Source organism: Suricata suricatta, chromosome X (genome assembly GCF_006229205.1).
Source record: "Suricata suricatta isolate VVHF042 chromosome X, meerkat_22Aug2017_6uvM2_HiC, whole genome shotgun sequence".
NCBI lineage: Eukaryota > Metazoa > Chordata > Mammalia > Carnivora > Herpestidae > Suricata > Suricata suricatta.
The window spans coordinates 51,311,209-51,336,297 of NC_043717.1; the positions used below are offsets into that span (position 1 = coordinate 51,311,209).

The 25,089-nt window shown below is 47.3% G+C and overlaps 2 protein-coding genes across 3 annotated transcripts in view; both read left to right on the forward strand.

The window, feature by feature from the left end:
• KIF4A (kinesin family member 4A) overlaps nt 1–12,342 on the forward strand; it is a 123,905-nt gene extending 111,563 nt beyond the window's left edge. Inside the window, exons 27-30 of the mRNA XM_029929997.1 lie at nt 433–615; nt 9,467–9,583; nt 11,183–11,305; nt 11,563–12,342. Coding sequence (XP_029785857.1) covers nt 433–615; nt 9,467–9,583; nt 11,183–11,305; nt 11,563–11,760 — 621 coding nt within the window. The 3' untranslated portion in view covers nt 11,761–12,342. The remainder of the gene's footprint in view (nt 1–432; nt 616–9,466; nt 9,584–11,182; nt 11,306–11,562) is intronic.
• A 1,634-nt stretch (nt 12,343–13,976) lies between these two features.
• GDPD2 (glycerophosphodiester phosphodiesterase domain containing 2) lies at nt 13,977–24,007 on the forward strand. Of its 2 annotated transcripts, XM_029930857.1 has the most exons (16): nt 13,977–14,221; nt 15,808–15,921; nt 16,176–16,279; nt 16,566–16,659; nt 16,832–16,891; nt 17,127–17,225; nt 17,403–17,496; nt 17,643–17,788; nt 17,914–17,996; nt 18,093–18,243; nt 20,233–20,454; nt 20,661–20,809; nt 22,592–22,739; nt 22,883–22,965; nt 23,206–23,234; nt 23,332–24,007. In XM_029930857.1, exons 2-16 carry the CDS (start codon nt 15,817–15,819, stop codon nt 23,382–23,384), a joined length of 1,620 nt encoding a protein of 539 aa, XP_029786717.1. In that variant the 5' UTR covers nt 13,977–14,221; nt 15,808–15,816; the 3' UTR covers nt 23,385–24,007. The 2 variants fall into 2 exon arrangements, with proteins under 2 accessions (XP_029786717.1, XP_029786718.1); XM_029930858.1 differs by lacking the exon at nt 15,808–15,921 and having other exon boundaries at nt 13,979–14,221.
• The last annotated feature ends 1,082 nt before the right edge of the window (nt 24,008–25,089 follow it).

Below are 25,089 nucleotides of genomic sequence, written 5' to 3' on the forward strand. Positions count from 1 at the left end.
CCAGCATCTCAATTTTCCTTGGAGTTCCAAACAAAACTGCAGTACAATCTTGAGGAAAATAGGCATTCTTTCTCCCCAGAAGCCTGACTTTGGGCCATTTACAGACATTGTTTAACACAACTGAGGAGGAACAGGAGAAAAGAGCAGTGTTCAGCTGTCCATCGAAAGATACTTATCTCATCATATCAAGAGTCACTCTTTCCTCCCTCTAACTACTCAGCCTCTGTCCCTTCAGTTTCTATCCCTTCAAAGACTCTGCAAGGCCAAAGGCTAAAACAGAAGTTCTTCTGATTGGTAAAGCCAAGGGGGTATATTTGAGGGAGTCTGAAAGCTCGGCTCTGAAAATATAGCTGGCAGTAGCTACTGGAAAGATATGATCTACATGTGTTTTTTAAATTTTATTAAGTAATTATTCCAAACCTTTTTTCTTAGCCAAAACCTTCTCGTTTTAAAGAAAAGTTCCTGGAGCAAAGCATGGACATTGAGGATTTAAAATATTATTCGGAACATTCTGTGAATGAGCCTGAGGACAGTGCTGGTGATGATGAAGATGGAGATGATAAGGAATGGAAGCCAACAAAACTAGTTAAGGTGTCCAAGAAGAACATCCAAGGGGTAGGAGGCAGCTTTCATCTCTGCCAGGGGTTCTAGTCATTAGTCTCCACTGCCAGTGAGAAGATGCTGGCCCCATACCATGCCCCTGAGCCCCTGGATCCCATTCAAAGGCATTTGGCTCCATGAGGAGTCCTTGTCGGTCCAGCTTTGTATGGAAACTGGGGCTGGCAGAGAAGGTTGCCTGAGTGCACAAGATGGCTGTCTTCGTGTTTTCAGGTTCTCACTAAGTCTGAATGGGTAGTAGTATTCTATACCATTTCACTGATGCTGATTGAAGGATCATAATAATCCTCCATATTTTTATAGCCCTTTACAGTTTAGAAGCCATTCTCATATATGTTTTCTCTTTTCATCATCACAAAAAAATCCAGTGAGGTATTTATTATTTGCATCTTACAGATGGATTTCAGACACACAGGTGTGAAATGACCTTGCCCAAGGTCATAAAACCAAGTGCCATTGGGTGTTATTTGAAAACCAACTTGACAATAAACTATTATTTTATGTTTATTTATTTTTGAGACAGAGACAGAGTATGAACAAGGGCGGGGCAGAGAGAGAGGCAGACAGAATCTGAAACAGGCTTCAGGCTCTGAGCTGTCATGACAGAACCTGATGCGGGGCATGAACCCATGAACCATGAGATCATGACCTGAGCCAAAGTCAGCTGCTTAACCAACTGAGCCACCCAGGTACCCCGACAATAAACTGTTAAAAACAAAAAAGTGCCAGGATTTGAAACCAAATATTCTGACTCCAAATCCAGTCTGTTTCTCCCATACCATGGTCATATAAGTAACAATTGCAGACCAGAAGCTAAGTAGGAATTTCATCTTCCTTCCCTGATAGAGTGATTGTGTTCTGTAGGCTGAGGGGCAATGGGAATTACAGAAAAGGCTAATGATTAAGATCAAACACACCAAGTTAAGGTTGCTTAGGAATAGTTTGACTTTGAGGCATGCCTTATTTATTTCCACAATGATAGTCCTTACATAATTATCAAACCTAGATGTTTTGTGTTGTGAAATATTAACTTCCCAGGTACTGTAGTTTATCACTACCCCAACTGTGCCCTGTAGCCCCATTCCACTTAAAGAGAACAGTTCACAAATTAATCCTATCCAGCTTCCTGAAACTTTACTTGATTTCATCAGCTGATTGAGCACCATATAGGGAACTTAGCCTTAGAAAGCCACACCAGAGAGAACCAAGTCATGAGGAATAGACTGACTATCTGTTAAGTCATTTGGGAAGAGTCATCAAGAATGCAACATGGGGGCGCCTGGGTGGCTCAGTCGGTTAAGCGTCCGGCCTTGGCTCAGGTCATGATCTCACGGTTCGTGGGTTCAAGCCCTGCATCAGGCTCTGTGCTGACAGCTAGCTCAGAGCCTGGAGCCTGCTTCAGATAATGTGTCTCCCTCTCTCTCTGATTCTCCCCTGTTCATGCTGTCTCTCTCTCTCTCTCTCTCTCTCTCTCTCTCTAAAATAAATAAAAACAGTAAAAAAAAATTTTTTTTAAAGGACTGCAACATGTCATGTGCTCTTAGTGGGACTAAGAACTTATCCTTAGCCTCAGAGAGCTCATAATCTAATGGGAAAACAAGGCAAAGAAATCGAAGCATACCATAGAACCTGAGCATATTCATCTCAGGGAGATGGATTGAGGGATTATTTTAATAAAGTTTATTTATTTATTTTGAGAGAGAAGGTGTGTGTGAGCAAGGGAGGAGCAGAGAGAGAGGGAGAGGGTGAGAGAGAGAACCCCAATCCTAAGCAGGCTCTGTGCTTTTGGCAAGACAGCCGACACAAATCGTGAGACCGGGATCTGAGCCAAAATCAAGAGTCATATGCTTAGCTGACTAAGTCACCCAGGCGCCCCCTAAGAGTGACTATAAAGCCAAACCAAGTAGATACCGTTTAAGAAAATACCATGAAAAAGATGACTACTATTACATTATAAGACAGAAAGGGAAACACAGTCCTGGAAGCAACTGAGAGACCATTTCTGGCACAATGAATATCACATCGCAAAGACTTGGTGATAGGAGGGTAGGGGGTTGGGACGCTTACAGACAATGAGGTAGAACGATGTCTGACTTTTCACTCGCTTATTCAACAAACATTTTTGTACTCTACTATGAAATGGAGAGCATGAGCTGAATGTAGACTCAAGGGTCAGCTAAGTAATAGGAAGCAGGGTTGAGAAGTATACACACAAACAAATGGCAGAGGACCTAAAACCCCTGGGAAGTAATTTCCAGATGTGAGGCAAATGTGTGTACACTTGTGCTGGATGCAAGCTTACTATATGTATGATGGCATGTTGCTCTAAATGTAAAAGGGAAATACAGAAGTCTAGTAAAAATTGAAAGTCAATATTTGCTATCAATGATAAATTCTATGTCTAAAACAGTGAGAGATTATTATTTTCTAGGCTTTTCTCCCAATTTTGTAACTTGAGAAAATATAACTGGACATTAAGGGGAGCGAGTTGGTAGACAGTCTAGTTTCTCCCTTTTGCAACCTCGAATGCATGGATGTTATGACTGCTCTCTGATCAGACGTGTAGATACATTAGCTGTAGACCTTGATGCTTTGCATGAAGGCCGTCATATTTATTGTTCCTACCCAGTGGAAATGGGCTGACGTTCTAAGACTAGATTGCTTCAAAGGAGACTGTAGCGCACACCAAACTAAGGACTTATCTAGAGCCAATGCTGGAAAAGTAGGCTTCCTCACTCAGCCATGTTTCCTGTATGTACTAAGGAGATGGGGAGGGATAGGCCATGTGCTATAGTAAAAATAATAGCTTCAAAGCCAGGTAGACCTGGGTTCTAGTCTTTAGTTTGCCACTGGCTGGTTGGATGACCTGAAACAGGTCACTTAATCTCCCTAGGCTTCAGATTCTTTATCTATGCAATGAAGGGATTAGACTACAATAGATGATATATAAGGTCCCTTCCAGCACTAATATCCTGGAGTCAAGTAACAAAGTTGTATAAATGTTTTTTTAATTAAGTAATGAGTTTTAGTAATACTACCTTTATCTGGTATTTTATGGTATCTGAGAAGTTAAAGAAAGGAATATATGCAAAAATACCTGGTAAAGAATAAAACATTATGCAGGTATTGTTATTAAAGCACCCTAAGCGGGGCTCCTGAGTGGCTCAGTTAGTTAAGCGTCTGACTTCGGCTCAGGTCATGATCTCACAGTTCATGGGTTTGAGCCCCATAGCTCGGAGCCTGGAGCCTCCTTCAGATTCAGTGTCTCCCTCTGTCTCTGCCCCTCCCCACTTGTGGCCTATCTCTCTCCCTCTCTCTCTCTCTCTCAAAAATAAACAAAAATTTAAAAAAATTTAAAGCACCATAAGCATTTTTACAAATAATCATTTGTCCCCTTTGGCAGAAAAGAAGGGGCAGGTATTCTTAATTCTACCTTAGTGATGAAAAAATGGAAGTAAACTTGAATAAAGTGACCTGTCCAAGGTCATACCAAGTATTAAATATAGGACTAGAGCCTGATTCTCCTGTTATAGCCTGGTATTCTTTATATTAAAGTTTTTACCGGATCTTATTCTGAGATACAGTATAACACTGAAATCAGTGCTAGGAGGCTTATAGACTAAACCAATAGTTCCCAGCCCTGGTTGCACATTAGAATCCCCAAGGGAGCTTTTCAATATAGGAAGCCTGGAACCCACTCCCAGATATTCTGATTTAATTGGTCTGAAGTGGGACCTGGCCTTTTTGAAAAGCTCCCCAGAGATTTCTTATGTGTAGCCAGGGTTGCAAATCACTGGCTTAAAGGAACCCCAGAGATCTTGCAGCTCTACTTCCCACTCTATATAAAGAATCCCTCTATTATAGTGGTTCTTAACTGGAGTGTTGGGATATGCCGGTGGGTGCTGGCTTTTGCGATACACACATATGTGTACACACATGCCATATACCATACACATATATATTTGAAGTCATGCCTGTGGCAAGGTCATGTTCCCTCTCATACATTCTGATCTGGGCCCTGGTAGGAAAGAGAATAGGATGAAGTTATAGCTTGTGAAATGGCATTCATGTGAATGCATTTGTCATGTGTGTGTCATGACTATTTCATAATACCACTATCAGGTGTTAATCTAGCCTCTGCCTGCTTGGAAAGTTCTAGTACTAGGAAGCTTACAGCCTCATAGGGCAGCCCATCATAGTCTACTGACTGTTAGGAAGTTGTTCCCTGTTGAACTAAAATGTACTGTCCTATATATCATCCCAATGGAGGATGGCTGTGTGAAAGTCTAGTTGTTCTTCCTCATGACAGGACTTCAGATACCACTCTCATTCTATTATCCCTTTGGATAAAATAGAGACACATTGACAGGATAATAAAGTGTTTGTGAGGCATTTAGGTAAATTTGTGAATGGTCAGAGGACCATACCGAGGCCACAGCAATCAGTGGATCACTGTCATCTAGTAAGGTGTCTCTAGAACATATCATAGAACTCTCTCTTTTGTCCTGTCTTATTCAAAGAAATATTTTTTTTTCATCAAAATGTCCAGTATTGGCAAGGGCGACTAATGTGTGCATTCCTCTCTATTGCTAATCGGTATGTAAATTGGTGTGCTTCTGGGAGGCAACTTGAAAATATGTATCTGTAAAAATGGTTGAAATAGTAAACTTGATGTTATGCCTCTCTTACCACAATTCAAACAAACAAAAAAAAATATGTATCAAAAATCTGGTGCGCCTAACTAGCTCAGTCAGTAGAGCATGTGACTTTTGATCTCCGGGTTGTAAGTTCAAGCCCCACCTTGGATGTAGAGATTATTTAAAAATAAAAATCTTTTTAAAAATATGTATCAAAAATTTTAAAAATGTCCCTGTCCTTTGGCCCAGTAATTATACACATAGGAATTTATACTAAGAAAATAGTCACTGGTACATAAAAAGATTTATTCATTCAACAAACCTTTTGTGAGCACCTGATACATATCAAGCACTGTTTCTAGGTTCTAAGGATACAAAAAAACAAGACAGGGAAGATCCTTGGCCTTATGAAACTAAAGACATTCTTGTGGAGAGAGACACATTATGACAAATAAGTAAAATAATTTTAGATGATGATAAGAGAGAAACAGAAATATAGTGAAGTCATAGAGAATTCTAGGGTAAGAAAAGAGTTCTTTAAAAGAGTGCTTGGGAGAGACCTCTCCAAGGAGCAAATGCTTAAGCAGAGATCTGAACAAAGGAAAGGAGCAAGTCAGGGAAAAAATCCAAGGGAAAACATTTCAGGAAAAGAGAAAAGAGCAAATGCAGGAAAAAGCCTCAGGCAGGAATGAGTTTGGTTTACCAAGGAACAGCTGAAAAGTGGGTGTTGAGAGTATTGAGAAGTGGGAGGACATAATACAAGGTCAGGAGAGGAGTAGTTAGGGGCCAGATCATGGAGGGCCTTGTCATGTGGGAAGATTTAGATTATGTTTATGTAGCAGGATATATGTGGTAACATGAGTTTGTAATAGGAAATACTTCCTTTGAAAACAATCTTAATGTCTACCATTAGGGGGCTGGTTAAATAAATTGACATTTTCACATGATAAAATACTATATACAGCTATTAAATATCAAAAATCATGGTTTTGATTCTCAAATTTTATAAAGAGAGGTATATTGGGGCACCTGGGTGGCTCAGTCAGTTAAGCTTCCAACTTCGGCTCAGGTCATGATCTCACGGTTCTTGGGTTTGAGCCCCTCATCAGGCTCTGTGCTGACAGGTAGCTCAGAGCCTGGAGCCTGCTTCAGATTCTGTGTCTCCCTCTCTCTCTGACCCTCCCCTGTTCACGCTCTCTCTCTCTCTCTCTCTCTCTCTTGAAAATAAATAAAAACATTAAAAAATTTTTAAATAAATAAAGAGAGATATAGTAATATCATCAGAAAAAAGATATAATGGTTTCTTTTACCTTCACAACTACAGAACAGTGGTAATAGTTGTCATATGAAAGATACTTAAGCACTTGAATTTAACTGTAAACTCAGTATGGATTCACAAAGATTTGACAAAGGAAAGAAAGCTACTGTGATTTTTTATTTTTAGACCTCATTAGCAAGAAAGACTGTTGTATTCATATCAAGGGAGTTGTTTGTGTCAATCTACCTTACAATGGCCACACCGCATTTAGAAAGTTATGCTTGGGATGCCGGGGTGGCTCAGTTGGTTGTGTCCAACTTCAGCTTAGTTCATGATCCCACAGTTCATGAGTTTGAGCCCATCTCTGGCTCTGTGCTGACAGTTTGGAGCCTGGAGGGAGCCTGCTTTAGATTCTGTGTCTCCCTCTCTTTCTGCCCCTCCCCCACTCATGCTCATGTCTAGATGTCACAATTAAGGATGAACTTGGACAAACTGGCATATAGCCACAGTGATGAAGATTCTTGGAAACCATGTCATGTGGTGACTTATTGAGAAAGCTAGGTCCATTTAGCTTTGAGAGGATCTGGACAGAGTGGGACTGGGGAGTGGAAATTAGGCTCAGGCATTGAATAAGAATGCTGTGAAAGTGGGGTTAAACTGATCCTTTATCATTCCACATAGCAGAATTGGGTCCTGTGGTCAGAAGTTAGATAGAAACTATCCTCATTGCAGGATAAATAGAGCTTCAGATAATTAGACCAGGGACATGAGACAGGGGTTTCATACATCAGATCAGGCTCTAGATGGTCACTGAGGTCTCTTCTGATTCCACTCTGTCATTCTGTGAGCTCTGCCACCTATGTCTATTCCAAGCCAAACTATCCTTCCTTCTTCCACCCTTTATCTTATAACATCGCTTCCTATAATGCTGTTCATCTGTCTCCTTTTTGCTTAATGTCTTCTTTATTAAACACATACCCACACTGAACTCCTGAATGTGTGCACAAGGAAACATACTTATTGATTAAATGGGTTTATTACATGGAAAGCACTTATAAGAATGCTGGGCACACATTAATGCCAGCTATTACTATTGCAGCCTGGTTGGTAAGTGTGCATGTGGCACTATGAAGAGTGTGACTACATCATGGAGTGTTCATAGAAAGAAAATGAATGGAATTGGAGGCGCCTGTGTGGCTCAGTTAGTTGAGTGTCTGACTTTGCTCAGGTCATGATCTCACGGTTCCTGAGTTCAAGACCCATGTTGGGCTCTGTGCTGACAACTCAGAGCGTGGAGCCTGCTTCAGATTCTGTGTGTGTGTGTGTATGTGTGTGTGTGTCTCTCTCTCTCTCTTCCCCTACCCTGCTCATGCTCTGTCTGTCTGTCTGTCTCTCTCAAAAATAAAAAAAGAACATTAAAAACATTAAAAAAAGAAAAAAATGAATGGAATTGGAGCAACACATGTCAACATATAAGATTTATTATATAGAGTTAATATATATTTATTAGATAAAGTTATATGTTTTACTTATATATATTTAATTATATAAAGTTTAAAAAGATGTAAGATAATTCCTTATTTTTTTTATGGAAACTCATTCGTGGTACAAAGAGCTGCGTGGGAATAATAAACACCTAATTCAAGAGCGGGAGGTGAATGGGATCAAGAAAGGGTAGGTAATAGGCTTTAGTTATATCTGTATTTTAGTTATTAAGGGAAGAATAAGAACATGAGTGGATTTTCTTGTCTATGCTTGGATATACTTGGAAAAAATTATGATGCCCAATATAGGGTGTATTATTTCAAATGGGGTCTGATTGATACCAGGTCTAGTGAAGCAGTTGTTCCCCATGATTTCCAAACTCCAAATTTCTATGTGACTGATTTGCTTTTTTTTTATTTTTGAGAGAAAGAGAGAATCTCAAGCAGTCTCCACAGTCTGCACAGAGCCCGATGCAGGCATTCAATCCCAGGACCCTGGGATCACGGCCTGAGCCAAAATCAAAAGTCAGACACTCAACCAACTGAACCATCCAGGCGCCCCTGACTCATTTGCTTTTTGACAGCTACTTCACACTGTTGACGCATGGAGCTTCCTGATATTTCACATCCTTAGGCCCTTTTTGCACCAAATACTTTTAAGCCAGATCTACTCCCACAATATATTTATATGGCTGATATGGGGAGAACCTGGATGCCAGACTTATGCTTATTCTTGCTATAACTTTTCTTTCTACTTGTAGCCCATAATTCCACTCTGTCAAAATATTTTTGAATTGTGATTCTGCTATCTTACTTATTAGTCACCCTTCCAGTTTTGTGTTGTTACAGCCGATAAACATGCCTACCTTGTCAACTGGCTATGAGATTCCAATAAGATTCTGTATTTATGTATATGAAAGTACTCTGGAAACTATAAAGTGCTACACAAATTTAAATGGCTTTATTTCATGTCATCAGTGATTTATTAAAATGTTAACTGACTCAACGGCTGTGGACTAGCCCAGGCCAACACTAAACAAACTGTAGAAATGTGAGTTGGATGCAAGTACAGCTGGGTAGATTGAGAGATATCGATCAACTATACTCGGTCCTTAAATATCCCTAACCCTCCTACCATCCACCCTGCAGTTCTTTGCTTTGAACATTAAATTGTCATGAGAGTCTGCCAGTTAGTCTGCGTTTTGATGGTATCACTCTGGCCTGTCTTTCAACTATGCTATCCTAACAAGAAAATGGATCTGTCTAGTGTGACTTGTTCTTAGAGAGCCTCTCATGGTTCTGATGATCATTGTTTCACTAAAGAAGAGGGGACTGAGGAGATAGAAGCATGGTAAAGTCGATGGTACTTTACATTTTTTTTTTCCTGAAATGGCTTGCAAAGGAAGGGAAGGCATGTTAGTCTTCTAACCCTTTTGGTAATGTATCTTTCTACACACCCATTTTTGCAGTGTTCCTGCAAGGGCTGGTGTGGGAACAAACAGTGTGGGTGCAGGAGACAAAAGTCAGACTGTGACACAGACTGCAGCTGTGACCCCACAAAATGTAGGAACCGTCAGCAAGACAAGGTAAGATCAGCCATGTTGCCCCTCGCCGTCCCTTCAGATGCCCCACTGGTTCCCACCATCGTGAAACCTGGAGTCTCCTGCACAGCTCATCCTCTCCTTCTCTGGTCCTGTGCAACCAGAGACATTTCCCTTCTCCGTCCCTCCTCGCTGCCAGCCTGTCCACATACCCCCTTCAGAAACCACAGCCCAAGAGAGGGTATAGCTCAGGGTTAGAGCATTTGACTGTAGAAACCACAGCCCATCCCAGGAGATTTCCAGATGGGCAGCTCCCTACCCCGACCCTTGGCTATAAAGCTGTGGTGCTGTTTCTGAGGCAGGAACAAGGAACAGGAAAGCAGGCAACTACAGGCACATAGACACGCAGGACCAAACTAGCCCAGAAGCTTAGCTGGAACTGTAAGGGCCACATGGCAACTTCCAGGAAGGAGTTTAATCCTTCTGACATCTTGAGATAATTAGTTGCTTAGATCCTCTCCATGGGAACCAGCTATTCCATGGCTTTAGGAAAGACCTGCAGGAACTTGGTCTTTCAAATAGTCACTGTTGTGGGCCAAGCTAATTGTAACTGTCCTCCTTATATTCTCAGGAATAGCAAACTCAGGGAAACAAAGGCTGCCTACACCTACCTGTACCCATGGCAAAATCCTATTCCTACAGCTCTCTATGTGATATACAACAACTCTAGTGAGCTTAGGATAATGATCGTTCATCATACATCTCTTGAACATCTGCATGTAAAGGGTTCTGCCGGCTCTTCTATTAAAATGACTTCTAAGGAAGGTAGTTATTAGAAGACTAACGTGGCAAGCTGGGGTTCAAGCTAGAAGTAGAAGTAGCAGGCACCTTAAGGATTCTCTGTTCCTGTGGCTTTTTCAGTTTGGGTTCTGGAGTCTACCATAGTGGCTCCATGGAAGTGTTTCTTGAACCGAGGACCATGGCCTGGCCCGGTTTGACCTCATTTCAATCAAAGTAACTTTCTCTTTACTAGTTTATGTATTGGGCTTCCTCTTAAGGATTTCAGTTCTAAAACCACTCATCTAGTCCAATGCTCCCATTATACAAGGAAGTAAACTAAGACCCAGAGATAAGCTTAAGTGGCTCACCTGATATTGCACAGCTGGTCATGACAGCTAAGATTAGACCTCAGGCTTCCTGACTCTCGATCCAGTTTTGTTTCCATGACAACAGGCTATAATTCTAATCCAAGCTCTACCACAGTCTCCTTGTTACCTAAGTAACTTTTCACTCTTGGCCTTAGTTGCCTTCTCTGAAAGGAAGACTCAATACAGGCAACACCCTGTAGACATGCTAACAAGGGTATTGCAGACTATAGAAGGTTAATGAAAGAAATGACCAAGGCTTGGCCTTGTTTTAAACCTTGCTTTGTGATGTGCCCTGTGCCACTGTCCTACCCAGTCCCCTGCCTTCAGGAGCTGCCTTTGAGCATTGCAACAGTAAGAAACCCCAAGCAGGACTCCCTGAGACTTGCTTAGACTGGCAGATGAGGCCCTCAGAGCTGGTACCTCACTGGTTAAAGAGGAGCAGACTGATTTTGTAACCCTCGTAGCCACATTTCTAATAGGCATGTCTGATTCTCAGGATAGCTTGGGCACTGCTGAGCCCACCCAGGATTCCGAAGGCTCTTTCAAACTGGAGGACCCCACAGAGGTTACCCCAGGACTGAGCTTCTTTAACCCTGTCTGTGCCACTCCCAACAGCAAGGTAGGTGGGCTAAAAGCAGGCATTTCCAACTGTATTAGCATTCTTCTCAGCAGTGCAGTGGGAGAAAGGGGGCAGAGCTACAGTCAGCTTGCTGGGAAGTGGGACTTGGGCATAGGCCAGTTTTTCTTTTTCTTTTCAATAGACCTATCGTGGGGAACACCTCATACTACCGTGTGCTGAGCATTTGTAGTGGTGAGGCTGAGCTGAGCCTCTGCCCCTACCCAAGATCTAGTTATACATGTCTCTGTCCTTTCTAGATCCTCAAAGAGATGTGTGATGTGGAGCAGGTGCTGTTAAAGATGACTCCTGCTGCCTCGTCCCTTGGCCTCCCAGAATCAAAACAGGTAGCAGAGTCCCAAGAAAATAAAGTTCCAGGGAAGAAAAAGAAACGAGCTCTGGCCAGTAATATCAGCTTCTTCTCTGGCTGCTCCCCTATTGAAGAAGAAACCCACTGAAGTTGGACTTGTCATCTCTGCCCCCGTCAGGCTTGGGAGATGCTTTCAGGTTGCAGCCAGAAGGAGTTTTTTAATGACTCCTCTGGATTTCAGGGCTCTTGCTGTCGGAAAAAAAAATGGGGACAGCATGTTACCAAAAGGAGGGAAATCTTTGTTGGATGTTGACCCTCGCTCTCCAGCCCCCTGGCCCCAGGCTACTGTTCTCTGCTCCAGAAAGATGCTAAGTCACCTGCTGAAGAAAGAACCACCTGATATTCTTGATGACTCACCAGGAACCAAATCCTCAGTACAATATAGCCCTTTCTTTTTTGTGAGCAGGTAAGGCCACCCTGCTGCTGTGGATGAGGCCACGGCCGTCTTACCTCTGGGTTGTCTGCTTAATGGCAGAGCCTGGCCAAAGTTGGAGGCTTGGCACCAATCTTTCATCCCACATCAGGAATGGAGGCGCTATTTGGGATATTTCCTGCCCTGACCATCTCTGGATTTTAAGTGTTTTAACAGTGTGCTGGGTTGTCTTCCATGTTACTGTGGTAAATGAAATCTTTTAAAATGTTAATATTAAGTAAATAAATAAATCTTAGTCTAGCCACTATTTGGAAAGATCCTTTGTGCTACAAGGAGAAATGCCTGTGCTCCTCGGCCCCTGTGAACACTATCAAGGAGAATCAGTGCAAGTACCCCAGCCTCACTGCCTTGTGACAGCTAACCTGAACCCACATTTAGCTTATACCATAGCTTCTCGTGAAAATCTAGGGTGGCCGTGGTAGCTGTTTCTAATGCCCTAAGAGCCCGATTTCTTGGCATAGTGCACGGGTGTGGGACCACACTGCTGCCCATTCCCAGGACAGCACAGTACTGGCTGCTTGCTGTCTCCTTTGAAAAGGGAAAAGGGGGGGTGTTGCTTTCTCCTTACTATGCATCAGGGTTTTCTATCTCTGCTCAAAGCGAAAACGAGGCCAGCCGTGGAATGCCAAACAGGCTGCTGACTGACCTTGCAGCCTTTTGAGGAGCTTGCAAGCCCTGGGTTAACTATCCATGCATTATGAATCCCAGTCCCCTCCCCCCACCCAACTAAAAGCTCCCAAAGCACCCCCTGGAACTGGGCACATGAAAGTTAGGGCTCATCTAGAATCCACTGGACCCCAAGCAAAGGAAACTGAAGGATAACCTGTTAAAATGAAGCCTGCAGGAGGACTAGGTGGCCAGGCAGCCCTCTCTGGTGTCCTGCCAGCCAGCAGCACCGCTTCTCTTTGCATTTTAATGATGGGGGAGCAAAGGAGCCTCTGCCATTGCCAGCTAGAGACCCTGGATACAATGGGAAGGCAGAGGGAGGGGGGCCAGCTCTTGGCATAAGAGAAGCTAGTCTTCCTTCTCACTGTTCCAAATCCAGTACGTGTCAGGGGAGGGGTAAGCGAGTTTATTCCCAGTGAAGACTTTTTCCCACCAACACTGCAAGCCCCGCCCCAGGCTTTGAGCCACTGCATCAGCCAAAAGGTAAACAGGAATGGTCTGTCAAGCCAGTCCCCCAGGCCCTCATCTCACCCCTAGCCCTGTGCGTTAGCACTAAGCTGACTCTTGCATGCTAGCCAACCTTCTTGTGCTGATGGTATGTATAGTAACAGCATGTTTTGTACATATTCATCTTGCACAGGCTTGCGACCCTCACACTATACTCTTCAAATGATTCCTGGAGAGAGACTTTAGATACCTTGGGGACAAGACAACAGGAATGACACAAGTCTCTTTACATCCTGAATCATCAGCTCCCATCTGGGGTGATAAGGGGAAGGGAAGGGCTGCTAGTGTGCTGCCCAGAGTTCAGGAAGTAGCTTGAAACCCTGTATCTTCTAGATGTACCTTACAGAAGTAGAAGTAGGATCCCAGGAGGAGAGGGAAACTGATGAATCAAGGCTGTCCTCCCAGAGAGCTTGAGGGAAATGCTAGACCTACACACACACACACACACACACACACACACACACACACACACCCCTTCCCGGGGGTTGGCTGGGCCCCTTCTCCTCACTGCCAAGTTGCAGAGTTGTGTGCTCACCCCCCCACCCCACCCCCGCCGCCAGTGCCCTCAGCCCTCGCCTCCCTGAGTCTGGACAAAGCCCTGGCAGTGACTGAGAGGGGAACAGGAGGAGGGACAGAGGGATGGGGGAAGGCTGCACAAAAGAATTCCTCACCCCAAGCCCCCTGACCGGCAGCAAGTAAAGAAGCAGCTCTGCTCTCCCTCCCTTCCTCCCTCCCATCTTCCCACCCCGGCTGGGCACTGGCCATAGAGCAGCTGGGGGCCTTCAGAGAGAACCCGCGCAGCCTCCTGTAGGTGGCAACACTGCCACCTGTTTGACCAGTGGGGCTGAGCCAAGGACTGGAAGAAGGAGGAGGCAGACAACTCGGAGAGAAGCTGGGAAGCAGTGCAGAGCAGAGAGCAGAGCGGAGCTGCTGCTGAGAAAAGGTGTGAGGGCTTGGGAAGGCTCAGGGTTACAGCCATGGCTGGTGGGGTGGAGACAGGCTCCCACTGGCAGGGATTGGGCCCAGGGATTGAGCAGCACCCCTGCTCAGCTCCCCTGATTCAGGTTTTCAGACTGCTCAGACCCTGGAGGGAGGTAGGACTCTGGAAAGCAGTGTCTGGGGTACAGGGGCAAGACCTTAAGGGAGGCAGGGAGTGTGGATGGAACCCAGGGCAGGCTACTGGAAGCCAGTCCCAGGATGGAAAGAAGCAGGGGTCTCCCTTTAGGATGGCTTTTTCCTGAAAGGGGTCTCAGAGGGGGGAGAGTTTTTCTTCCCCCAGCTACAGCCCCCTACCCCTCCACTTCCTACCCCCTAATCCTCCTTTCCCAAGGCACGCATGGGGTAAGAAGGGCAGTTTCAGGAGCAGCCACACCCTCCCTCCTTTCAGGGACCCCACCACACTGTACCCTCTAAGACTCCACAGCCTTAGGGAAGCCCAGATGACAAGGGGTCATGTCCCTCAGACCACACACACTTCGGGTATATCCAGGGGCTCCTTTATACACTCAAACCCAGTACCAACAGCCACTAGTGCACACATACATACAAAGCTGACACAAATCGCACCCTCTCAATGTAGAATGACAATCACACACCCAGTCTAGTTTGGGGATCAGTAAGCCAGCCAGCTCTTAGCCTGACCCAAAAGCGCAAGGTCCAATGATCCCTGGCCCCAACACAACCACACCCCTCCACACATACCTTTGACCAGTATTTGTTGTACCTTCACCCAAGCGATCTCAGAGGGTGTGGCCCCTAAAACAGGGAAGGTGGAAACTGGGTTCCTGGCTGGGGTGGGGGTATGACTGGGCAGGAAGGGACAGGACTGAGGCCAGAGGGCTTAGATTTTCCAGGTGTGTGCAGGCAGGAAAGTGGTTCCTTCAGAAGGCTGGGAGTGACTCAGGCAACCTAGTTCCCTCAAGTCTTCCTGTTATAGGCAGTGCCCCCTTGACCCCTGGGAGGTGGAGACTGAGAATCTTATAGTCGGGCTTTGTGGTGTATGCAATCTCTGTATCCATAGCAACTGGCCCACTAGCCGGCCTCCCTTAGCCCCAGGTCAGAACTAGAACCTCTGCTTCAGGTTGCTCTTGGTTCCTGGGGTGGAAAGTTCCTTACCATGGTGCTGCCTGAAGCTTGGCCAGATCTGCCTCAACTTGCTAAATTGAATTTGCCCCACCCTGGGCAGTTTCTCTTTGGGCAAGCACTCTATCAGCAAAGCTGGATGCATGCTGTTAAATGGGGAGGAGTTGGAGAGGGTGGGTATGCACTCTGCCTACAAAGAGGCCGGATCTCCTGGTGGTCCCACCTACTTTCCAGGTATCCAGATTAAAGGAAAAGAAAGACCCCAGAGATTATCCCCCTTTGCTCACCTCCTCATCTAATCTGGCACTTCCGGCAGCCCTATGACCTCTGTTGCTGAGTAGCAGCCCAGGCTTCTGCTCCTCCCCCTGAGCTCCTCAGATACACTGGGAGGGAGACTGGGATCTGTCTTCTGCCAGGGTCCCTGATGGCCCAGTGTCCCTTCCCCAGGCCCTCGCCATGGCCGAGTCCCCCGGCTGCTGCTCCGTCTGGGCCCGCTGCCTCCACTGCCTGTATAGCTGCCACTGGAGGAAATGCCCCAAAGAGAGGATGCAAACCAGCAAGGTGGAGTAGGGATGGGGGGACTGGAAGTCCGAGGCAGAGGCCGCCTGGAGGGGATAAGGAGACCAAGTGTGCTCAGTGGCAGCTGGTGGGGGGGTGGAGGAAGGGGCTTTCTCTCCCCAGGAAGAAAATTTCTCTCTGCCAGAGGAGCAGAGCAGAGCAGCCCAACGCCTGGCAGGAAGCCCCATGGAGCTGTCATCCATTGGGGACTCTGAGCTGGAAGTGGGGATCGGCTGTGAGCTTCTCTCCCTTTGCAGTGCGACTGTATCTGGTTTGGCCTGCTCTTCCTCACCTTTCTCCTCTCCTTGGGCTGGCTGTACATCGGGCTCATCCTTCTCAATGACCTGCACAACTTCAATGAGTGTGTCATGGACCCCCCCTTTCCTCAGCATATGTATTAATCTGCGCCCCACTTTGGGACCCCTGGGTGCTCAGTCATTCCCAGCCCTGCCCAGCTGCCCTGCTACCCAACCTCCTTAGAAAATTCCCCCACGAAGTCTCCCCAGTCCTTGGAGCCCCTAGCCCCATGAAGGGCTTCCCCCTCACTCCCTTCTAGTCCACCTTCTGGACCCACCCACCCCAGCTCTCCTCAGGCCACTATTAACACCCCTTCCCCGACTCAGATACCTCTCTCTCCCCTCCCACAGATTCCTGTTCCAACACTGGGGACACTGGATGGACTGGTCCCTGGCATTTCTGCTGGTCATCTCTCTACTTGTCACATATGCATCCCTGCTATTGGTGGGTCAGGGAGCAGCCCATCTTACCCCCACCTCAATCCTCCCTTCCTGCTCAGCTTCAACCCTGGCCACTGAGGGGAGGGGAGGGAGGAGGTATCAGCCTAGGAACCTGGGAAGCCCACCTCAGTGACCCCTCTTGGTACCTCATTCCTCCCACCACCCTCTGTTTCCAGCTCCTGGCCCTGCTCCTGCGGCTCTGTGGCCAGCCTCTGCATCTGCACAGTGTCCACAAGGTAAGAGCGCGGGTGGGAGTGAGAGGGAAGAGGGGACCACGGGGCCCAGGGTTTGGCCAGCTATTTTCGCGAGCCCCTCAATATTCTACCCGTGGACTCAAGCTCAGGACCTGAAGCCCAGTAAATATTTGTTGAGTGAAAGAAGGAACTTAGATGCGCAGGGGTAAAGAGAGAAGGGGCAGTCCAGGGAGCCCCAGGCTCACAAAGAAGACCCCATTCATCTCTGGTTCCCCAGATGCTGCTGCTCCTCATCATGCTTCTTGTGGCCGCTGGCCTCGTGGGACTGGATGTCCAATGGCAGCAGGAGTGGCGTAGCTTACGTCTGTCACTGCAGGTGAGTGGCTGATCTCCAACGCTTAGGTGGGAGCCTTGGCCTGTGGCCAACCTCTGGACATATCTTGCTCCCTGGTCCCCTACGGCTGCAAGTAGCTCTGAACTCCAAAAGTCAGATCCTAGGAGAAGGAGAGGGGCACTGGAGAGAAGACCCCTACTCACTAACTCTTGTCCACAGGCCACAGCCCCGTTCCTTCATATTGGAGCAGTTGCTGGCATCACCCTCCTGGCCTGGCCTGTGGCCGATACCTTCTACCGTATCCATCGAAGAGGTGCCAACTCCACTCCCCAACATACCCTCACTGGCCATCCATGCTTCTGCCTCCTGCTGCCTGTTTTACTGCACCCACACTCTGCTTTCTGTCCCCAGAGCTCACCCATTGCCCGTTCTCCATAGCCTGCCCCCCACTCCCCGCAGGTCCCAAGGTTCTGCTACTGCTCCTATTTTTTGGAGTTGCCCTGGCCATCTACCTGGCCCCACTGTGCATCTCCTCACCCTGTATCATGGAACCCAGAGACTTACCCCCCAAGCCTAGTCTGGTGGGACACCGAGGGGCCCCCATGGTGAGTGTCGGGTAGAATGCTGATAGGGTGGGAAGGGTCTGCTCCTCCAGGCTGCAGCATTCAGGCCTGTGGGCTCCCAGGCTCCCACCCTTCTCTGCTACCCTCCTACCAATTCCCTTTCCCAGCTGGCCCCTGAGAACACCCTGATGTCACTGAGGAAAACAGCTGAATGTGGAGCTGCTGTGTTCGAGACTGATGTGATGGTCAGGTGAGAGAACTGGGGGACAGAGAAGCACAGTAGGGGAGCTCGGGTGATGATGGCCAGCCCTAGAGCTCAGCCCTCTGACACCTCTTGTGCCCTCAGCTCTGATGGGATCCCCTTCCTCATGCATGATGAGCACCTGAGCAGGACCACAGATGTGGCCTCAGTGTTCCCAGCCCGAACCTCCTCCCACAGCAGTGACTTCTCCTGTGCTGAACTGAAGAAGCTCAATGCCGGGACCTGGTTCCTAGAGGTGAGGACAGCCTCACGGAAGAGGCAGCTGCCTGCAGAGTGCTTAGGGGAAGGCTCATTCATTGATAAGTAGTTTCTGAGCCCTGTGCTAAGCAATAGGTATAGAGTCTCTGCCCTCAAGTCACTCCCTCTAAGAAAAGAAGGGAACTTAGCCAATAGGCTATCAGAATAGGAAACCTAGAGTGATAACAGTGTCTATAGAAAACAGAGAGGAGAGAGAGCAAAGGCAGTGTTTGGCAGGGTGGGTGTGGGAAAAGATCAGGATTGGTTTCACAAGAGAAAATGCCTGAGCGGGGATCAGCAATTCTAGTCAGATGGAAGAGCGTATGTAAAGCCCAGAAGTATGAAGAAGTCCCAGGAAACAAAAAGCAGTTCAGTGCAACTGGGAGATGAAATTCATGGGAGTAGTGGGAGCTGAGACTGGCAAGGGGAGCAGAGGCTTGGTCTCAAAGGGCTTTGAATGCCAGCCCCCCCACCAAAGTGCCAGGCCCAAAAGTGTGGGCTTCAGTTCTGTAGGTGACAGAAAATATTTGTAATGATACTTTATTTTCTCAGTTCCTCTCCTTTCCTGCTTTTAAAAATAACACATGTTGGGGTGCCTGGGTGGCTCAATCAGTTAAGCAGTCGACTCTTGATCTCAGCTCAGGTCTTGATCTCAGGGTCATAAGTTCAAGTCCCACATTGGGCTCCACATCCACTGCAGAGCCTACTTTAAAAAAAAAAAGAGCGATACTTGTTCCTCATAAAAAATTAAACATTAGAGAAATAACCTAAAAATTGAAAAGTCTCCCATAATCCAATTCCTCTGAGATATTCATTGCTAAAAGCTGGGTACGTATTCCATATGTACCTATACATATATCCATACATACATATACACATATATATATGTACACACACACTTGTCATTTTGCACCAATAGGATCACTTCATATATTCTTGTGCAACTTGACTGTCTTTTCATTTAACTCTATATACAATGACATGTCAGAGTGATTAAGACCAAGGGTTGTCTGGGTTCGAGTCCTGGCTTTACCACCTACTCGCTATGTGAGCCTGGGCAACATTCCTTAGTCTCTCTGTGCTTCACTTTCCTCATCTGTAAAATAGGCATAATAATAGTACCTACTTTGTAGGATTATTGGGAGAATTAAATAAATCAATGCACATAAAGTACTTCTAACACTGCCTGGCACATAGTAAATACGTTATAATAAGTATTAGATAAGGTTGCTTTTTCTATGTCAGTGGTTAGGAGGCAAGGTCATTTGTTGATTACAAGCGGAAGGGAGCAGAGTGGCAGAGGTTTGGAATAGACAGTAGGAATGGAAGAAGGAACAAAACAAGAACAAGTGAAAGGATGATTAAATGGGGCACCTGGCTGGCTCTGTTTGTAGAGCATGTGACTCTTGATCTCAAGGTTATGCATTCAAGCCCCGCATTGGATGTAGAGCTTACTTTTTAAAAAAAAGGATGATTAAGTAGCAGTGAAGGTAAAAGAAGACTATATAGTGACAATCCGCATGATGTGCTCTATCCCCCAGTTCTTGGGTGTGAGGGAGGCAGACTGTTATAGAATTGAATCAGGGTTTGGGATTTGTGGGGTGCGCAGGGCAGGAAAGGAGTTGACGGTCATGTGGAAAAGTGATTCAAGCTGTAGATGGGCCATGGGTAGGGGATATAGGTATGGCAGACAGGGGCTGATGGATTGGGTGGAAACCAAGGGGCCAAGATCCCAGAGTCTCCGTGAGACCAAAGAGAAAATGTAGTGGGAGTGAGGAAGTTAGGAAACCAGGAGGGTTGGAGGTTGGGGTCACAGACTAAGGTGGTTGAGGGTCTAGAAAGGGCCACGGTTTGGAGAAAGAAAGACCCTGGGTCAGTAGTGCACAGAAGCTGGGTGCCAAGTTGGGGAAACAAATGAAGATGGTGAGGATGGGGGAATGGCCTAAAGGCTTCTTCTGGTCTTGAAACAATTTTTCTATTCTCATAGAGGCAACCCTTCTGGGGGGCCAAACGGCTGTCAGACCCTGATCGGAAGGAGGCTGAGAACCAGACAGTCCCAACATTAGAAGAGCTGCTGAAGGAAGCTGCAGTCCTTAACCTCTCCATCATGTTTGACTTGCGCCGCCCCCCACGAAATCACACATACCATGACACATTTGTGAACCAGACACTGGAGACTGTGCTGAGTGCAAGGGTGCCCCAAGCCATGGTGATATTTCCAGGACCCCAAGTGCTCCCTCTTGCCAATCTCCCCATCCCCTGCCTTCCCTAGGCCACGGTGCTAATTTTGAGGGTGCCCTCTTCCCCAGGGCCCCACCTCAACTCATACCCTATTCTGTGGTCAAATCACTCTGCCCCTGCCCCTGGAATCCCCAAACCTTCCCCAGCTTCATGCCCATCTTCCCTGAACCACAGGTCCTTTGGCTTCCGGATGAAGATCGCGCTAAGGTCCAACAACGGGCACCTAGAATGCGCCAGATATATGGACAGCAGGGAAGCAACAGAACCGAGAGGCCCCAGTTTCTCAATCTCCCTTATCAAGACCTGCCACTGTTGGATATCAAGTGAGTGCCAGAGGAAAGGAGCCAAGGGGACCCCGTGAAACTTAATAATAGGGAAGAGCCACCTTGGGGAAGGCAAAGGCCACTCATTCATTCACACAAATATTTATCAGTATATTTAACACTTGCTATGTAAAAGGCAGTATTTGTTGCAGGCTTTGAGCATACTAGTGAAAGAGACAGATAATAAGCTGAATGAATTATATGCATACTGGATAAATAATATGAAGATAAAACGGGGAGATGTAGTAGAGCAATTAGGGTTGTGAGTGAGGGCCAGAGAGGGGCCACATTAGGAAAAGTAGCTAAGGGCATGATGTCTGGGCTGAGACCTGACAGGTCACAAGGAGCAAACGAGAAGAACTGCCAGAAGAGCAGAAACAACATCCTAATAAGCAAGGGGAAGGTGAGGCTGGGGAGATAGGCAGGAGCCCAACTGGGCAGGACCTTGTGGGCCACAAGAACAGTTTTAGCTTTCATTCTTCACCAAAAAGATAAGTGCAAGGGAGGATGGATCAGGGGAGACAGACGAGAGAGTCCCAGATGTGAGCTGGGCCGCAGAAGCTGACCCAGCCCATAAACGCGATGGACTGCAAAGCGTGCAGTTGCCAAGGTCTCTTCTGAAGTCCTTGTGGTCAGATACAAAAAATGTAGACTATATGATAGCCCAGTTAGCATACGTATTTCAAGGACCTTTCCCACAAGCTGTCACTATAGAGGAAGATTTGGCCCTCACTTTAGACTTGTCCTGGTCAACCTCTACCACTGAGCATGTTCCCAAAAGACATGAATTAGTAATAAATACACTGGTGATGAAATCGAGGCCCTGAAAGGTCTAAGCACTCTAAGATGATGGACCAAATATACTGGGATGAAGAACAACAGGGATAGATGTAAAGACCTACATTGGCACTCCAAAAGAAGTTCAGCTGGACAAAGGCAAGAGACTGGCATCAGCAGGAACATGTGTGAAAAAGACCAGGGCTGTGATTGAATAGTGTTCATAATGAGTCCTCAATGGTGACATTGCCAAAACTAACATGACCCTGGACAGCCTTCATACAGGCACAGTGCCCAGAAGGCACCAGGAAGTTTTGCTGTACTCAAAGCTGGGCCAAGCTCACCAGCATATCATGTTCAGATGCAAGCCCCCATACTTTGAAAGGAACATTGAGAAGGGGCGCCTGGGTGGCTCACTTGGTTGAATGTCTGACTCTTGACCTCAGCTCAGATTGTGATCTCACAGTTCATGAGTTTGAGCTGACAGCACAGAGGCTACTTGGAATTCTCTGTCTGTCTGTGCCCCTCCTCCACTCATGCTCTTTTTCTCTCTCTCAAAATAAACAAATTGATTTTTAAAAATTAAAAAAAGAAACATTGGTAAATTAAAGTAAGATCAGATGAGGAGAGTTTGTATAGTGAAAGGAATGATAACCCAGGTCCCAGCCCCGGATGAAGGAACTGGGGCTGTCAGGCCTAGAGAGGAGATAACTCAGGGACACAGTCACTGTTCCTCAGATCTCTGAAGGGCTGTCTTAGGACAAAGAAGAGAGACACAGTTGTGTGGCCCCAGATGGCAAAGCTAGGACCCCGTAGGTGGAATCCTTTAGAAGACAAAGTTCGGCTATGCAAAGAATATTACATTTGCTCAGGGGCTGCCATGTAAAACTAGAACTGAGACTTCCTTGGCAGTGACACTGTAGCTTCAAGCACAGACAGAGGCTGCTTCCTGTGCCTCATGCCCTATGATCCTAGATATTCCCTGTTTCTCTCCCATCCCCACAGGGCACTCCACCAGGATAATGTCTCGGTGAACCTATTCGTGGTGAACAAGCCTTGGCTCTTTTCCCTGCTCTGGTGTGCAGGGGTGGACTCAGTCACCACCAACGACTGCCAGCTGCTGCAGCAGATGCGTTACCCCGTCTGGCTTATTGTAAGGGCTCTGGGACCATCACCCCTCCCATTCTCCCATCCCTGGCCCTCCTGAACCCTGTTCCTCTCTTCCTTACATATTTTCCCCCATATACTACCTTTGGGCCTCTGGCCACTGACAGGAGCCCATTCCTATTCCCACAGCCCCCTCAAACCTACCTAATGATGTGGATCATTACCAATTGTGTCTCCACCCTGCTGCTTCTGTGGACCTTCCTCCTCCAAGGGTGAGTGCTTCATGCCTAGCTTTCTGGGTCTTCATGCCCCCCACCATGGTCCTGGTGAAGGAGCCAATTCGTACTCCTACATGCTGCCCAGAGCTGGGGGTTTGGTTCCTTTGAGATTATTGGAGCTTCCTTGTACACAAACTTGGCCTGAACCTGGGAAAGGGTTTGGCAGAACCTGGGATCAAAAGGCCATGCCTGTAGCTGGCTGAACTCACAATGGGAAGCTTTTTCTCTCTCTAGGAGATGTAAGAAGGAGAGAGAGAAAACTGGTAAGAACCGTCTCCCCTCACCTCATTTTTCTCCTCCTCTAGCCTTCTCTTTGGTCACTACCTATATGTCTTCCCCTCTCCCCACCCCCTGCTCCAGGCTTGGAAACAGCAGTGCTGCTGACCAGGATCAACAATTTCATAATGGAGTGAATGCCCAGCCCTGGACCCCCACCTAGTAGAGTCTCAGGCTTCTCTGGATTGGCTAACAGCAAGGGAGAGAGAGTGACTGAGGTGGAAAGTTGGTGGGGTTGGGGTGGGGTAAACTTTGTCAACAGGAGGTTTTGAACTATGAGGGCTCTCTGCACAGATGGTAGGCATGCTGCAAGCCTCCATGGAGTCTGCTCCCCTTAGGGTTTTGACCTGAGGTTAGGTTAGGAAGACAGTGACTCATGGGACGTTTCTCTGCAAATGTAACTGCAGAAGTGGGAAGGAGGTTGCCCAGATAAGTTTCAGACCTGTGTGCATGTGTTCTAGAGTAGAAGACACAGAGTGTGTTAGGGATGGGATAGCTTGGACCAGTGACTGAAGGAGATGACAAAATGGCCTTTCCTGGAGAACTAAGATGATGGAGTCACCAATCCCCCTCCATTCACTGTCTCCCCTGACCCCTGCAATTTAGCTGCTTTCCTGCCTAGATGCTGAGGGCTAGAGCCCATCTAGTCATTTAATTCTGTGACTAAACTGGCTTTTTGCTGTGCACAAACTTTTCTTCAAAACAGGTTGGTTCCTGTATGGCGTCAATCTGTCTATTCAATAAATTTAACTCCTGTTTTGTCATAGTCTAATCTTTTCCGCGCTGGGGCTTGGTGGGGGATGCACGTTCCATCCTTGGTTGTATGTGACGTGAATGACATTGAGGGGTCATCACGGGGAGATTTTTGGGCTGGAAGGGGGAGGGCTGCAAGAGGGGAAGCAGGAGAGCAGCCATCACAGGAGACATTCTGGGTGGCCAAGGGAAGCTGCGCAGAGTTGCGTTGTAGCTCCACCTTGTGGTCACCTGCCGCAAGAAGAGGGCCGCGTCAGTCGTCACCATGACGTCTGAATGCCACCTATTTTCCGTGCCGGTAGGGGACCTGTGTCCTTGACTCCGGATTCTGAGGGTATATTCCGATTTCCACAAGTTCTCGCCTCCGTGGGCTGTGCGTGCAGGGTCTGATTCCCAGGGCCGCCTTCCCCTCGAGGAGCAAGTTCCCCAGTGTATTTGCTGCTCGCGAGTTCCTGGGTTAACACAGTTAAGGAGACCAGTGAGAAGGGGACCTACGACGAGGCGTCTGGTAGAAGGGGGAGGGAAGAGCTAAGGCAAAAACAGGGACCCGAGCGATCTCTGTGGCTGACCATTCAGCCCCCGCACCGCACCGTCACCCTGGTTCGCGTCTCCACACAAAAGGAAATCGAATTAAGACGCTGGCGAGGTCAGAAGGTTCGCTTCTCACAATTTCTTTTGTCAGACTGGGACCTGGGGCAGCACAAGCGCCTCAGAACAAAACCCTACTCCACAGCAAGGCAGCCTAGGGAACTACAATTCCCAAGGTGCCCCTCACCACTTCCGGTCACGGGATTGACGGAAGTGCGTTTGACTTTGTGTTCCCACCCCCTCTTCCCCCGGGCCCCGCTCCTTTTCCCTCTCGCCGCCCCGCCCCCGCCCCTCGCACCTGCACGGACACACACAGGCAGCGGTCCAAGCCAACGTACCTGGCGTGCAGCTGGCGCGGTGGACCGGGGCGCCGGCACGCAATGGGCGGGGAGGACGTGGGCGCGTCGGGAGCCAACGCCACAGCAGTGCCCGCTCCCAATCTCCTTGGGCGTACACGCCGCCTTGTGGCGGGCAGGTCTCCTTCACGCACTACCCTTTGAA